Here is a 16,317-nt window from a genome sequence, read left to right as displayed (position 1 = left end):
TATTTCTTCTCCTATTGTTTACCAGTATTTTTATACATCTTAATAGGACACTCTAGAGGCCTCTAGGGGCAATTGAGGAGGGGAGAGTTAAATTTGTAAACCCAATTTTTATTTTAGAATTAAAAAGAAAAGTAAAAAATATCAGAAAATCTAGCAGAAGAAAAACTATCCATAATATTTGATTAAACTTTTTTCAGAAAGTACAATTAATCTTGAGAAAATATATCTTTATTTCTCTGAATTAAAGGCTATGTTGTATACACTAATATGGAAATTTGTATCCCTATGTCTAATTCAACCTGCTATTTATTTTACCAGCCTTGTTTTACAAGTCACTACCTACAAATGAAAACCCAATATTTAAAAAATGACACGTCTTTTAAATAAAGAAAGTACGGAAAAATCTTAACCCTAAACAGTAAATGTAATAAATATAGATATATAACCACGACAACTACCTGACCCGGTCTTTGGGACATTTTTTGTCTGCTACCAAATTGCTTTCTGCTCTTTTGTAGATACTTGGCTGTGTTAATTTTCACGTTACTATTAGCTGATATTCAAAGAACCAAATGAAAGTCGGCACAGTGTCCAAGGGGTGGGGACATACAGATATTTAACCCCTTTCCCCTCTATTGTTTTACTTTAATCCCTGAACAGTCAGAGCCTTTTCAAAACCTTCATGGGTCATAAATTCAGTTACTTATCTCTTGAGCTTAGAAAAAATATGTCTTTAACAATAAATCTAAATAGTGAAATTTATATACGTAATTTATTATCAAATAAATTAATGCTGTAAATAATAGAATGTCTAATTTAAATATTTTTAGGCAAAAGAAAAATATACTCATCAAGCTAATTTGTTTGTTAGTACTTCATTCCAGATTGAAGCTACTACATTGTATCTATGTATATATCTTGAAGTTTCTATCTATCTGTACTATATTTCAGATTTGCTATTATAATGCACGGAGGTATATATCTTGAAGTTGCTAGATATACAGATGTCTGAACCAGGGAAGATGCATAATATTTAATTCCAGTATGGCTACGAAACCAATTAATATCCGCTGGATTAGAACCAATTCTAATCCACACTGAAAAATTATGTATCGTATCGTATTATATCCAGTTTTCTACGATATAAAATATAAAATCATAAGACTAAAACCAGTTTTGTTACATAGGTAAAAATATGTAACTTGTCCTGTAACCAACAGGAACACCTCTTCTCAGACCAACACAGTCCATATCTCAGGTAGATAGATAGATAGATGGATAGATGGATAGATAGATAGAAAGATAGATGGATAGTTAGATAGATAGATAGGTAGATAGATAGATATATATATAGATAGATAGATATATAGATAGATAGATAGATAGATAGATAGATAGATAGATAGATAGATAGATAGATAGATAGATAGATAGATAGATAGATATATATATAGATAGATAGATAGATAGATAGATAGATAGATAGATAGATAGATAGATAGATAGATAGATAGATAGATAGATAGATAGATAGATAGATAGATAGATAGATAGATAGATAGATAGATAGATAGATAGATAGATAGATAGATAGATAGATAGATAGATAGATAGATAGATAGATAGATAGATAGATAGATAGATAGATAGATAGATAGATAGATAGATAGATAATATGCACAGGAAGTATATCATCATTGTATGCAGACACATTCGCTTCACATCATATTCACGCATAAAAGGAAAAGTAAATAGCACATACCTCCAAAAATGATATATCGTATATCATCCGGTATGAATAAAGAGCTTACTTGAATAATCTAGACCTTAGGAGCATACAGTAGTTAATAATAAATCCATACTTTTTTTTTAAATTTTAACCCAAAAATATGTACAGGTTATTTTGAATTTTGTACTTTCTTACAGCAATTTTTTCTTGATTTAAATTATCAAATCAGTTAATAAAATAAAACAAACTGACATATAAATGACAGTGGAAATAGCAACCTAAATTGACGACAATTTTACCCCTGTCATAATATCTACGTATATTCAACATCAATGATAGAGGGGACAATGGACTGTTTATTATACTAGTCCCCAAAGTTTTATAACAGCGTTTTCTTATTCGTTGGCTTAACAACTTTGGGGAGTGCTCAAACGTTTCAAACACTAATTGTTATCTACATATGTTGAAGTTTTGTGCATCATCATTGGGGATGTACATCAATTTATCGGTCATTGTCATATCCTTTTGGATCCCTTTATTTATCCCTTTTCCCTCTGACTGAATCATAACGCACAATTACAGACATTTTTTATTGTTCCTAATGGTAAAACACACTTTTATACATTGACTACCAAGGGATATAAAGGAATAAGACAATGGCCGATAAATTGATGTACATCCCCAATGATGATATACAAAATTACCCCTTCCGGTAATTACACAGTGTTTGAAACGTTGGGATACTCAACTTAATAATCCAACCAATCAAAATCAATGAGAGTCCCCGAAGTTGTTAAGCCAACGAATAAGAAAACCTTTCCCCTGTCATAATATCCACGTATATTCTATACCATTTATATATACGGATCTTAGGGCATAGTAAATCTAGCTAGACAAATAATTTTGATATGCATAATAGTAAGAAGTAAACATATCCAATTAATTTTCATGTTCTCTAAGAAAGTGAAACTTGCAGCTGGTTAAAATAACGATACCATCCACCCTCTTTACCCCATCTAATCCCCTCCTACTTAATAAACAAACTGATCAATAAATGTGTTCTATGTTAGTAACCCCAACGGACGTAACTTTTTCCCTTGTCATAATATCCACGTATATTCTATATCCATTTATATATATGTATGTATGCTACGTATATTTAATCTAGCTAGACAAATAATTTTGATATGCATTGTATACAAAATAATGATATGAATGCTAGTTTTATCAACTCTTATGTCTTTGCAATAGAAAAGTACAATAGAACATTGGTTAGCGAGGCTACTATTAAAGTCAAACATTGCATTGTCTGTACATTAGATCTTTTCATGAAAATACCCACTTTCGAATTTCAATCTTCTGCTAACCTAAAAAGTTACTTTAGGGGCCTAGAAATATATGTACAAAATTTCAGCTCTCTATCTCTACTGGCGACCTAGCGCCAGACATGTAAAATATCAACAGATAACGGTAGCACGGCGGTTTTAACAATATCTCAGTAATGTGCAGGTTTTCAGCTCTTCTGCATATTTCAATTTAAACACATAAGGCCAAAGATATTATATCCAAAAAATCTTTTGTCAAAGTCTACTCTAGACCTAGCGCCAGTCAGTTTTCTAAAATCATGCATTTTATACCTGTGAAAAATGAAATTGCCAGCGCTAGGTGTAGAGTAGACTTTGACAAAAGATTTTTGGGATATCATATCTTAGGCCTTATGTGTTTAAGTTGAAATATGCAGAACACCTAAATTCACCTTCCAAACCATTCTCTAAGCATTTTAATTTTTTTAAAGAAATAACGGGATTTCAAAACTGCCTTTTGAAAAGGCCTAAAAAATATCTTTTTTTGTCCCTTTTTTCACTGTATATAGTTACAACTTATTAAAATATTATTCTCAGTTAAAAAAAATTGGCGCTTCCAGCACCAAAACCGGCAAAAACAGGCAGTTAAACTTCTGAACCCCTACTTAACCCCCTGACAGACCCCCCCTCTATCTCGGCTCCTGTTACAGATAGAGACGTAAAACTTTTTTCTGGTTGTTCATGTGTATTTTTAGAGAATTGCTTTTTCTAGTCATAGCGGTCAGACCGCTCCTTATCTGCTTTTTAGCGTCCAGCCACTAAATATTAAAACAGCTGTAGAGCGGCCAATTTTAAAGCTAAGAAAACCAAATTTTATGACAAACTATTATTTTTTATAATAAAAAAATACCTTTTCTGATCATCGCCAAAAAAACGACAAATAACGGAAACCACCAATTTTGGCGGTAAGACGGTTGTTGGTGGCGCTAAATAATATTTTTATCTGTTTATAGTTACAACTTATTAAGATATTATTCTCAGTTAAAAAAAAAATTGGCGCTTCCAGCACCCAAACCAGCAAAAACAGGCGGTTAAACTTCTGTATCCCTACATAACCCCATAACAGACCCCCCTCTATCTCGGCTCCTGTTACAGATAGAGACATAAAACTTTTTTCTGTTGGTTCATGTGTATTTTAAGAGAAAATTACTTTTTCTAGTCATAGCGGTCAGACTGCTCCTTATCCGCTTTAGCTTAGAGCAGCCAATTTTAAAGCTAGGAAAACCAAATTTTATGACGAGCAATTATTTTTCATAACAAAAAAAATGACAAATAACGGAAACCGCCAATTTCGGCGGTAAAACGGCGGTTGGCGGCACTAGTTTTATCTGTTTATGATCACATAAAGACTACATACAAAAATTGGCTGGTCTAGAGCTGTTTTAGAATTCCGCTACTGGCAGCTTAAAAATGGCAAAACTACAGGTAGGAAATAAAAAATCAGTTAAAAATCGGTCAAGGAGTGGCCAAACGGTCATGGCCTTACTATTCACGGAAGTTTATTATTACTCAAGAATTAATATATATTCTTAAAAAAATTTAATTGATTTGAAGCTTACATGGACTGCCGCCACTGGCTGCGGTCAGCTGGAAACAACAGCTGATTTAAAAAAAAAATTTAATATGTCATGTAGGCATGAAAGATAAGCTTAATTTTACAATTTTAAGTCTATGAATAAAAAAATAAATACACTGGAGCCATTCAAAGTTATTTGAAGACTAGGAGGATTATATCCTGCTGGATCATACCTGAACACCTAATTTTCATCTTATTTTTTACTAATGTTGATTAAATATTACAAAAGTAATTACAAGAGAGTTGTCCTTACTTCTGATCTTAGAGCTTTGTCTTTATGGATGTTGTCATCCTATTTTTTGTCTGTATTTAATCACTTATTAATGTTGTCATCATTGTCATATTATTTGATAAAAATATCAATGCTTTACAAATAAAATTTATAGAGAAGATCATCTTGATGTTTTTAATAATTAGATTTGTATATTTTGATTTTGTTGTTAACCCTTTGTAGACAAATTGATAATATTTCTAAATGTTATTTTTTTTAAATTGTCTGCATCTGGCATCTGACTAAAATAAAAATCTATTACATTAGTTTAAACAATTAACTGTCTTGACCCTTTCCAGACCTTAATCAGCCAATTTTTGTATGTAGTCTTTTATTGTGATCATAAACAGCTAAAAATATTAATTGGCGCCGCCAACCCCCATTTTACCGCCGAAATTGGCGGTTTCCGTTACTTGTCGTTTTTTGGCGATGGTCAGAAAAAGCATTTTTTTTGTTATGAAAAATAATTGCTCGTCATAAAATTTGGTTTTCCTAGCTTTAAAATTGGCCGCTCTACAGCTTTTTTAATATTTAGCGGCTGGCTGCTAAAATGCGGATAAGGAGCAGTCTGACCACTATGACTAGAAAAAGTAAATTTCTCAAAAAATACACATGAACCAACAGAAAAAAGTTTTACGTCTCTATCTGTAACAGGAGCCAAGATAGAGGGGAGTCTGATATGGGGTTAAGTAGGGATACAGAAGTTTAACTGCCTGTTTTTGCCGGTTTGGGTGCTGGAAGCGCCAATTTTTTTAAACTGAGAATAATATCTTAATAAGTTGTAACTATAAACAGATAAAAATATTATTTAGCGCCGCCAACCGTCGTTTTACCGCCAAAATTGGCAGTTTCCGTTATTTGTCGTTTTTCGGCAATGGTCAAAAAAGGTATTTTTTATTTTAAAAAATAATAGTTTGTCATAAAATTTGGGTTTCTTAGCTTTAAAATTGGCCGTTAAAAAATAATAGTTTGACATAAAATTTGGTTTTCTTAGCTTTAAAATTGGCCGTTTTACCGCCAAAATTGGCGGTTTCCATTATTTGTTGTTTTTCGGCGATGGTCAAAAAAGGTATTTTTTTATTATAAAAAATAATAGTTTGTCATAAAATTTGGTTTTCTTAGCTTTAAAATTGGCCGCTCTACAGCTGTTTTAATATTTAGTGGCTGGACGCTAAAAAGCGGATAAGGAGCGGTTTGACCGCTATGACTAGAAAAAGCAATTCTCTAAAAATACACATGAACAACCAGAAAAAAGTTTTACGTCTCTATCTGTAACAGGAGCCGAGATAGAGGGGGGGTCTGTCAGGGGGTTAAGTAGGGGTTCAGAAGTTTAACTGCCTGTTTTTGCCGGTTTTGGTGCTAGAAGCGCCAATTTTTTTTTAACTGAGAATAATATCTTAATAAGTTGTAACTGTATACAGTGAAAAAAGGGACAAAAAAAGATATTTTTTAGGCCTTTTCAAAAGGCAGTTTTGAAATCCCGTTATTTCTATAAAAAAATTTAAATGCTTAGAGAATGGCTGGAAAGGTGAATTTAGGTGTTCTGCATATTTCAACTTAAACACATAAGGCCTAAGATATGATATCCCAAAAATCTTTTGTCAAAGTCTACTCTACACCTAGCGCTGGCGATTTCATTTTTCACAGGTATAAAATGCATGATTTTAGAAAACTGACTGGCGCTAGGTCTAGAGTAGACTTTGACAAAAGATTTTTTGGATAAAATATCTTTGGCCTTATGTGTTTAAATTGAAATATGCAGAAGAGCTGAAAACCTGCACATTACTGAGATATTGTTAAAACCGCCGTGCTACCGTTATCTGTTGATGTTTTACATGCCTGGCGCTAGGTCGCCAGTAGAGATAAAGAGCTGAAATTTTGTACATATATTTCTAGGCCCCTAAAGTAACTTTTAAGGTTAGCAGAAGATTGAAATTCGAAAAAGGGTATTTTCATGAAAAGATCTACTGTACATACTACACTGCCTTTACATACTATCTTTAAATCATTATTTTATAATAATGATATTAAAGCTAGTTTTTATCAACTATTATGTATGTGTAAAAGAAAAGTATACGATGATAAAGACAGACAGACAAACATTGTTTAGAGCAAAGCTTCTATAAAAGTCAAGTATGACATTGCCTGTAAGTTAGTACGTTGATCATTACGTTCTACACTGTCTTTTACGTATATTTAAATTATAATTTATTGAAAAATCTTCCAGTTTCATTTGAAAAAGTTCTCTAAATTAATTTTTTCTTTAGTTATTCCATAGAATCTATTTATTTCTTTTGGAGAGAGGGGGGGGGGAATTATTTTTCTAAAGGTGATTGAAATGGAAGAGGTATATTCTCAGAAAATAGTTATAAAGCTATAAGTAGCTTCATTATAAAGGAAAACTATATCGGTTTAGCGATTAGCCTGATCCTTTAATACTTTTTATTTTGAAAAAGGATTCATTTTTTTTATTTTCACTAAAACTGTATAACTCCTTATTGTTATTTTTCTCTCATAATTTTATCAGATTATTGTTTGTATGCTACCAAAGAGCAATTATTACTGGAAAAGTATGCTTAACTACTTGACTATCAATCTGTAGTCAAAAGTTCTATGTAAAAAGAACATTAATTATAGAAATATACAAACTATAGAAATAACATTTGTATTATCATAAGCGACATGGATCTTAAGGGATAAGACTATGGACGATAAATGAGAATAAACAAAATAAACCCTTCTATAATTAAAAATGTTTGGACAATTGTTATCAACACACCAATTAAAATATTAATATCCAATAAAGATAATGTTTTTCTAAAACTTTGAATTCTGGGTATCAGTGTAATTAACAGCCCAATGAAACTACCGTTTTTGGTCAGCAGTAAAACTTGTTTTGGCAAAATATCTGTTTGTCAAGGATAATTTTATTAAAATTACATTTTTGCGGAGAGGGTGAGGGGTAAGTTGGTTGGGGCACATCCTACCTTTTTTTCAAGGGTGAAACAAGTTTTAAAATTTAGGGAAAATAATTTTCATGTTTCTAATAAAGTAAAACATGCAGCAGGTTAGAATAATGATTGCCTCCTTCTATCCTCTTTAACTCATAATCTCTACACTGCACTGCAGGATAAACGAACTAACGAAAAAATGAGTTCTTTGTTAGCAGGTGAAATTAACGACAATTTTTCTTTTATTCCATACCCTTTATTTGAACTTTTATTTATTTAGGACACCTTCAAGCAAAGTGTTAGTACGGCTGGACCCGCCAGGTCTCGGAACGGGAGCAGGAGGGACAGCGGGCGCAGAGACTCCATGGGCAGTGACACCAGGAGGATGTCAAGGAAAAGTAATGACGAGGATCAGAGTAAGTTAGTTGTTTAAAATTGATTTCTAGTATGGCTTCGAAACCGAGTATTATACGCTGGATTAGAACCGGTTCTCAGCCATACTGAAAAATCATGAATATCATCATATTACAGACAATTTTTTCCACGGATATCAAAACAAAATGATAAAATTAAAACTTGTACGATGCGACTAATAACTATTATTAATCAATCACATAGTTCGAGAGATATTTTTTGGACAATATAGTTTTCACAAGCAAAGCTTGATCTTCAAATTATTCAAAGCTTACTTATATAAAGGAAATAAAAAAATCAAATGCACTTCGTCTAATAATGTGCCAGGTTTGGTATTTTTCCTTTGATATTAGAATGAAATGAGGGAAAATTGTCTGTAAGACGATGCTATACATGATTTACAGTATGGCTGAGAACCAGTTCTAATCCAGTAGATATTACTCGGTTTCGAAGCCATACTGGAAAATTAATTCCTTTTTATTGTTTTAATCTTTTGTCTAGTAAAATATCTTTTTCTTCAAAATTTGAAAAGAAAGTTTTGTATTTGGTTTAAATATTTTTCTTTAATGAATCTTTTTTAAGTGTGTGAGGAGGGCCCAGGATTATGTGCACATTTGCTGACTCTCTTCTCATTTCTGCTCATCATTGCCACTCTACCCTTCTCCCTCATGTTTGTTGTCAAAGTGGTTCAGGTCAGTTTTACTTATTAAAGTGGTCATGAAACAAATATTGTTTTCTATTTTCTAATAGATTTACACTTGCTATGATTAATTGGTATAAAAATCTGCTTACTTAGGTTTCGAAAGTTGAAATAAATTCAGATTCATAAGTACACAGAGAAAATTAATTTTGTACATTTATCAGACCATTAAATATCATCATAGGTATGCAGGATTTATATATTTGCTAATCCTTTTTTTTGCTAAATAATAACACCTTCCAATTCTATATAAGTCTATGTAATTGTAATATGTTGAAATTATTAAATCTCACGGATCCTGTAGGGAAAATTCCCTAGAGGGTAGGGACGAATTCACTGGTAAAATTATGTTTAATTACATAAAATACAATTAACTATTGATTTCAAGAACTCAATATAATGTAGGATGATTAAATATTCAAAATCAATAAAAAGAGAGAGGGATTTTTCCAGTTTGGCTTCCAAACCGATTAATATCCACTGGATTGGCACTTTTTACATTCATACTGAAAAATCTTGAATTGCATTGTATTATAGACAATAATCCACCAATAATAAAACAAAAGTTCATAAAATTGTTACCAGTTTTGTTATAATTTTTCTTTTGAAATCCATGGAAAGATGTATATATATAATACAATAAGTTAAATAACTATTCACTCACTCAAATATTTAATTATTTTAAACATTTCATGAGATATTTCACTATACTATAAATTATATTTTCTATTTAGGAATATGAGAGAGCAGTTATATTTAGACTAGGTAAGATATTTTATTCTCAATCATTGAACTGTTATCAAGTATATGTACACAAGACAGTCCTTTCATTGACCTGAAATAAAGTATAGTCTTTTCTTTGCAATATCAGCCACACCAAAAATTGGAAAAAAATTCTATATTTATAATCCTATAATTTGCAAATGAACTACAAAATCTTTTACTAAAAAAACAAATATCAGTTTTTGTTTGTAACATCTGAAAGCATAGACGTCCAAGCTGGGGGGTAAAATAACCCCCTCACAAACCTCCTCAAAATTTATGAAAATACATTAGATTACCCCCCTCAAATCTTTGGAGCCCCTCCTTTTAACCCCTTCACAATAAAAAGCTTGAATGTCCCTGTCTGAAAGGTGACCCTCCTAACCCCACTTTATCATATTTTCAATTGTTTTACTCTAAGGGAGGGTGGATTTTTGCTCCATAGCAAGATATTGTATTTAACCATTTTTCAATAAATCATGCAATTCTAAGCCTTGTGTCCTAGACTCTATACTTCCAAACAATCTTGCTCTAGATTATTTTGACTCAAATCATATCTTTTTTTTATAATAAATAACAAAAGCTCTGATTATGTCTGAATAAATTGTAAATATTTCCTCCTTGTTTTTTGTTTGTTCTTCTTTAACCCTAATGGACATAATAAGTTAATAACTCATGTTAATATTTCTAATGATGAGTTGAAAACTTATTCTTTATTAAACATGAAGTTAGAGCAAACAAATAATTATAAATTTTAGGCAATTTTCTTGCCACACTTTATTCATGCTAGTTGAATTCTAATAGTTATCCTAATTTTAAAATTTGTCAAATCTGTATTGAATACTAAAGTAACAAATGTCTATTTCCTGCCTAGACTTTTCAGTTTAATATTTATATTTGCCTATTTATATTCTTAAAGCTTCTAATTGCCTTGTTAAATTTGTAGTTAGAATTCAGAATTATAAATATTTTATTTAACCATTAGAATTACATTAATTTGACTGTCAGACTGAAAAACTGAAATTGTTTGTTTAGTTCATTCTTTTATAAAATGTTTTTTTTTTATTACAAGAATTTGGCCCTTTGATTATTATTTATCTTTCTGACAGTCAATTCTAAAATACAGTTATGGCTTTTTGTGTTTATTTTATTTTCTTTTACACTTTTTATTTTGTTTTTGTAACTTTCTTTTCAGGTCGCCTTCTTTCTGGTGATGCCAGGGGACCTGGAGTATTCTTTACCATTCCCTGCACAGATATCTATGAAAAGATTGACATGAGAGTCCAAAACTTTGTTGTCCCACCACAAGAGGTAATTGTTAGATCAGACTTTATTTCAGACTTTCTTTTAAGGTCGTCTTCTCTCTGGTGGAGCTAGGGGGCCTGGAGTTTTCTTTATTATTCCATGTGTTGATATCTATGAAAAGATTGACATGAGAGTGACCAACTTTGATGTGCCCCCGCAGGAGGTAAGGAGTAGAGTGCACTCTAGTCCACAGAATTCAACAATTAGGATTAGGGATAGAATACATGCAAAATAATCTAAATAACAACAATAAACCTAACTAAATTAATGGTCATTTAATTGACACATCTGTTACTTTCTACTTTTAATAATTTGATTATTAATTTGCCATATTCTTTTCCCTTCCTTTAACCACAAGTTACATTTGCTATTTATTTTATATTATTGTAGATTAGTTCTAAATAGTTAATTATGAAAACAGTACCATAAATATCATATTTTTTTATATTCATACAAAAATCAAACTATAATTTTATGTGGAAAAAATAATTATTGTCCTTCATAAATCAAACTTTATAAATGCTTTTTATTCTAAATAAAGTTGTTTGCCTTGAAAGTGTCTAAAGAAAAAGAAACAAGCAGAGAGCTTTATAATTTTCAGAAATCCAATTTTAATTTTGCATTTTCTTTTGAACAGTTTAGAAGTTTGGTCTAAACTGATTAAATCTGTTGAATTATATTATCTAATCACAAAAATGTTTCAGAAATTAAATTAAATTAGTTTGGACTTGCAGCAAATGCATTTGCATAATTATTTGTTTGATGTTGAAATGTAAATGAACATTTAGGATGAAAATTTCTTTTAGAAATGTGTTTAATTACTGTAATGAAATTTGTTTGTAGCCTCCACAATTTTAAATGAACAAAATATTGCAATTCAGTTCAATGAATGTAATTAAAGCAGATCAAATAAAACTTACCTTTTTGAATAGTGTTACCTTGGTTGAGTTGTCAGAGGATAAAAAAATGCATGTTCTCATTAAAAATGTAATTATAATTATATTGATAAATATTTATTACTATTTTTAGATCTTGACTAAAGACTCTGTAACAGTGTTTGTGAATGCTATTATGTACTACAAGGTAAGTTGATATATTTGCAATATCCCTCTAACTCGTAAAGGGACTGTAAACGAGAAAATTTTTCATCAGATTCAAACCTTAACATCATCTCATTCATTTAATCTCAAAGATAGGGAAAAACTGTTTCTTGTTTCCTTAAAAAAAACGGCCTTTTCTGCCGATTTTTATTATGTCCAAGATTTGGGAAAAAATTTCCAGACTATATAAATGTGCGGTTAATTGTCTTTTTTTCCTTCCATAGCTAAAACTAAACTTTTTGACATAGTTCTCTATTTTTCCTAACAGTTAAGCTGACTTTTAACATAATCCTTTAAACAAATGTATAGTTACTTAGAAATTGATAAAATAAGCAATATTTTTTATTTAATACCAAATACAATAACAAAGCTAGAAACAGGTTTTTTATTAGTATCCAAGTAACTTTAGTTGGCCCATCTCTCGTCCACCTTTAAATACAAATTTGTAAATAATAAAGGTGCAATATTTCTTTGTGTAAACTAATTCTCCTAAGTGGGCTATTTATTGTCCAACACAATAAAAAAGGATATTATTATTCTAAATAACCTCTGAGATTTAACCCTTTGTAGACAGTGAGGTATTTTTTTGTCAAGCTCCAGCTCCGGCTCCGACCTAAAATCAAGAAAAACTGTTTTTCTTTCTTTTTCCCTCCCAAAATACCATAAAATCAAGGCATTATTCCTGCATATTTTTGTTAATAGGACTTTTTTGGTTGATCAGTGTAGTGAAATGTGCTTAAAAATGTTAAGATTTGATAATCGTTTACACTCTTTTTAAGTGGAGCACAGTATAACTTCTTTGATGCTTATTCTAGCTAAATTAGAATAAGTAAGAAAGAATAACTCTGTAGGGATAGCCACCCCCACTACTCCTTACTCTTGCAGAAAAAGGCTAGAATTTCATCATAGGTTACAAAACAAACTAATTGTAGAAGCTGGTAAGTGTCTCATAAAACTTTCCCAAAAGACATCATATAAAAAGGAAATCAAGATACTTAGGCCAAAAGATTTGTCCCATTTTCTAGGAGACACTTTAACCAGCTTCCTTTGCATGGGTATAAAATCTTCTGAGTCAAGATACATTCCCCCTTTTTAGGTAAAGGATGCCATATCAGCTGTAGCTAATGTTGATGATTATGGTGGCTCAGCAAGGTAAATGAACCATGACTTCATTCCTTACAACCCCCTAAATATTAGTAAAGTGTCCAATATAATGCATGCCATCAGGGAGCCCAGATGTTACATGAAAACAAACTATAAATGACCATAACACACAGATCTAAGAAGTTTATTAAAAGAATTTAATCAATTGACATTAATGAATATAAAATGTATTCATTGCATTTACTACTCTATATGCTTATCATTGGTCCAATTAAGGATTGTTCATCTAGACTTTCTATATCTATTAGCCAAGCAATAAAATAACTTAAATTGTAAAAATTTCAAATATTATTTAAAACCAAAATAGAAATGAGCATTACATTAACAGTTACATACGTGGGATATAGTGAGGAAAACAAAGCTTTCTAATAACATGCTTTCAACTAACATCTGGGCCCCCCCTTATGATTGGAACACTTTTAAAATTAAGCATTTTCTAAGAAGAGGAATGATGTCTGGGCTATGCCCTGGGGCGGATGGATAATTGATATAATACCTAGGTAAAAGATCCCACGTCAGCTGTCGCCAATGTAGATGATTATTCTGGCTCTGCTAGGTAATTATCAAAATTCAGTATGTTACAAAAATCAGGTTTTTTAAGATTTACAATCGTCTCTGTTTCATCTTTTGTAAGATGAGTTACGTGGCATTATGTGCATTGCTGTAAGAGCAAAATAAGACGACGACATTCAAATAAAATCAATTAATAACAAATAATAAAAATAAATGGAAAATTATCTTTTTTGCTACTGTTTTCATAATTTGGTTTAGTATTTGAATGTTGTCGTATTTTGTTATGTTAAATGAAGGGTTTAGAAACAAGGATGACTACATCCATATGTAGCGAAGGACAAAAAATCATGGATGGGGATACGTACCAGTAGGTTTAAAGTGTAATAATTAAAATCAAGAATATATTTATTGGAGAAAATAAACACATATTTTGAATAGGTCATTATCTTATACACAAAAGTCATAATGAAGAAATTAAGATTTATTTAGAATTTTTTTCTAAATTTAGTGCCACCTAACCGACTTTGACCGGATGCCACGACCGACACAGACCAGATATCCTTATAAGATCAACTCTTGCCGACGTATAATTACTAAACTTAAAAAGTCATGAAGTCATAACTCTCTATCTTACCTACAAAAAAATTACATTGAAAAACTAGAGGGTGGGGGGTTGACCCCCCCCCCCCCCCTCCTCGATCTGAAAGGGTTTCCTTTCGTTTAGAAAGGAAATTAATTTTTATATCTATAACTGAAAAAATTTTGAAAATCGGACCATAAACACCAAAGGTATGGAGAAAAAATGTGAAAAATACAAAAATAGCCAAAAACCTGCTTAAAGGCATTCTGACCGTCATAGTTGTTTTCTTTAAATGATAGGAAATTTAATTTTGTTTTCTGTAACTGAAAAAATTTTGGAAATAGGACTATAAACACCAAAGATATGGAGACAAATGTGAAAATAAAAAAATAGCCTAAAACCTGCTAAAAAACGGTCTGACTGCCATTGATGTTTTATAGTTAATTGTGCTCCTTAATAATAGAAATGTTGTAAAAAAAATTCAGCTTTTTATCTTTTATAGGAGCCGAGAAAATCACGTTTCTCCCAAACTAAGACAAACGGACATTTCAAAGTATAGAGTAGCTTCGCTACTAAAAAAAGAACATTATGCCCTGTACAACATTATTCCTGGAATTTAGACGACAATAAATCTCAGAAAATCAGCTTTCTAAGAAGGTTCTTTAGTGTTATAAGTAATTTAAAACAAATAATTAACCTAGCCAATGCATTTGACTGTCTGTCCATGTACTATATTTAAAATCATCCAAAATAACCATCGTTTGTATATTTCACATGATTCAAATTAGTTAGTAACAAATTTAGGTCAGGTAATGTTTAGTACTTGAAACAAAAATTGTATATGTCTTTAGACATACAAGATAAGCTTGATTTTAAAATTTGAAGTCTTACAGTAAATTTTTTTTTATCAAAGATACTCTATAACTAAATTTATCAGTTTTTCTATTATCAAAGATTATTTATTTTACAGTTTACTTGATTCGCTGATCATGCTAAGTATATATATCTATAATACAAAGTAGAACGATGTCCGTCTGTCTGTTTGTCTGTCTGTCTGTTTGTTTGTCTGTTTGTAGCGAAGGATCTCGCTAACCACTGGACCGATCGGGTTCTCCTTTACAGGGTAGCTTCTCATAAGTCCCAGGAAGGTTTATAACTAATTTCGGGGGGGGTGGGACACCCCCAACCCCCCAAAAAATGAAAAATACCCCACCCCCCCCAAAAAAAATACTTTTTAAAACTAAAATTAAAATAGTGGGATCGACTTCCAACCTCCCCGCCTCCCCCAAAAAAATTTTTCTCCCCCCCAAAGAATTTTTAAAAAAATATTTTTTTTAGAATTTAAAATACGAAAAATTGGTTTGATCAAACCTCTTGGGGCAAAGCCCCTAGAGGCTAGGGGCGAAGCCGCTAGTATATTATATTATATTATGCGTGTTTAAATTAAAAGTTATTTCTTATCATAACATGCTCTTTATTATTCTCTCTTTTATGAATGATGAACATCAATTCTTTAACTTACATTTATAGTTGTCCATCTATACTTTTGGATGTTGTCATCCTTGTCGTTTCTTTTCATCAAGGAAGAAAGACTTGATGTTCAATAATATGTTTAGAGTTGAATAAGAACATAGTGACAAAGTTTTGCAACTAGTTATTCAACTTTTTTTGCCAAGTGCAGTGTCCATAAAGTTGTGCTAACAAAATGTTTTTTATATCAAGAAATATTTTTAATTTATTCTGTTAAATATGTTAAATTCAACAATATTGAGACCAAATGCATTGTTTTGCAAATAAGATACCCATCTACACCCCCCTTCAAAGATCCTTGGTTCGGTGTCACTATCAAGTCACTTCGTTCGCCAATTTACCAATTAAAGGAGGCTTG

The 16,317-nt window shown here is 31.1% G+C and overlaps 1 protein-coding gene across 4 annotated transcripts in view; it reads left to right on the top strand.

Annotated features, from left to right (window-relative positions):
- The first annotated feature begins 949 nt into the window (after positions 1-949).
- Positions 950-16,317, top strand: part of LOC145326953 (band 7 protein AGAP004871-like) — a 48,343-nt gene continuing 32,975 nt past the window's right edge. For 2 of the 4 annotated variants that reach the window (XM_080170408.1, XM_080170405.1), the window contains exons 1-8: positions 950-1,018; positions 1,222-1,258; positions 8,172-8,307; positions 8,888-8,997; positions 9,740-9,770; positions 10,963-11,078; positions 12,102-12,155; positions 13,837-13,892. In XM_080170408.1, the coding sequence (XP_080026534.1) occupies positions 1,005-1,018; positions 1,222-1,258; positions 8,172-8,307; positions 8,888-8,997; positions 9,740-9,770; positions 10,963-11,078; positions 12,102-12,155; positions 13,837-13,892 (554 nt within the window). In that variant the 5' untranslated portion in view covers positions 950-1,004. Of the gene's footprint in view, positions 1,019-1,221; positions 1,259-8,171; positions 8,308-8,887; positions 8,998-9,739; positions 9,771-10,962; positions 11,079-11,119; positions 11,236-12,101; positions 12,156-13,268; positions 13,325-13,836; positions 13,893-16,317 lie in introns of all 4 variants that reach the window. The other 2 variants (XM_080170406.1, XM_080170407.1) reach the window with 2 other exon arrangements.

This window comes from Acartia tonsa, chromosome 8 (genome assembly GCF_053477335.1).
Source record: "Acartia tonsa isolate MP-2025a chromosome 8, ASM5347733v1, whole genome shotgun sequence".
Taxonomy (NCBI): domain Eukaryota; kingdom Metazoa; phylum Arthropoda; class Copepoda; order Calanoida; family Acartiidae; genus Acartia; species Acartia tonsa.
Note: the sequence above shows the minus strand (reverse complement) of the source record. Positions and strands in the feature narration are given on the sequence as shown.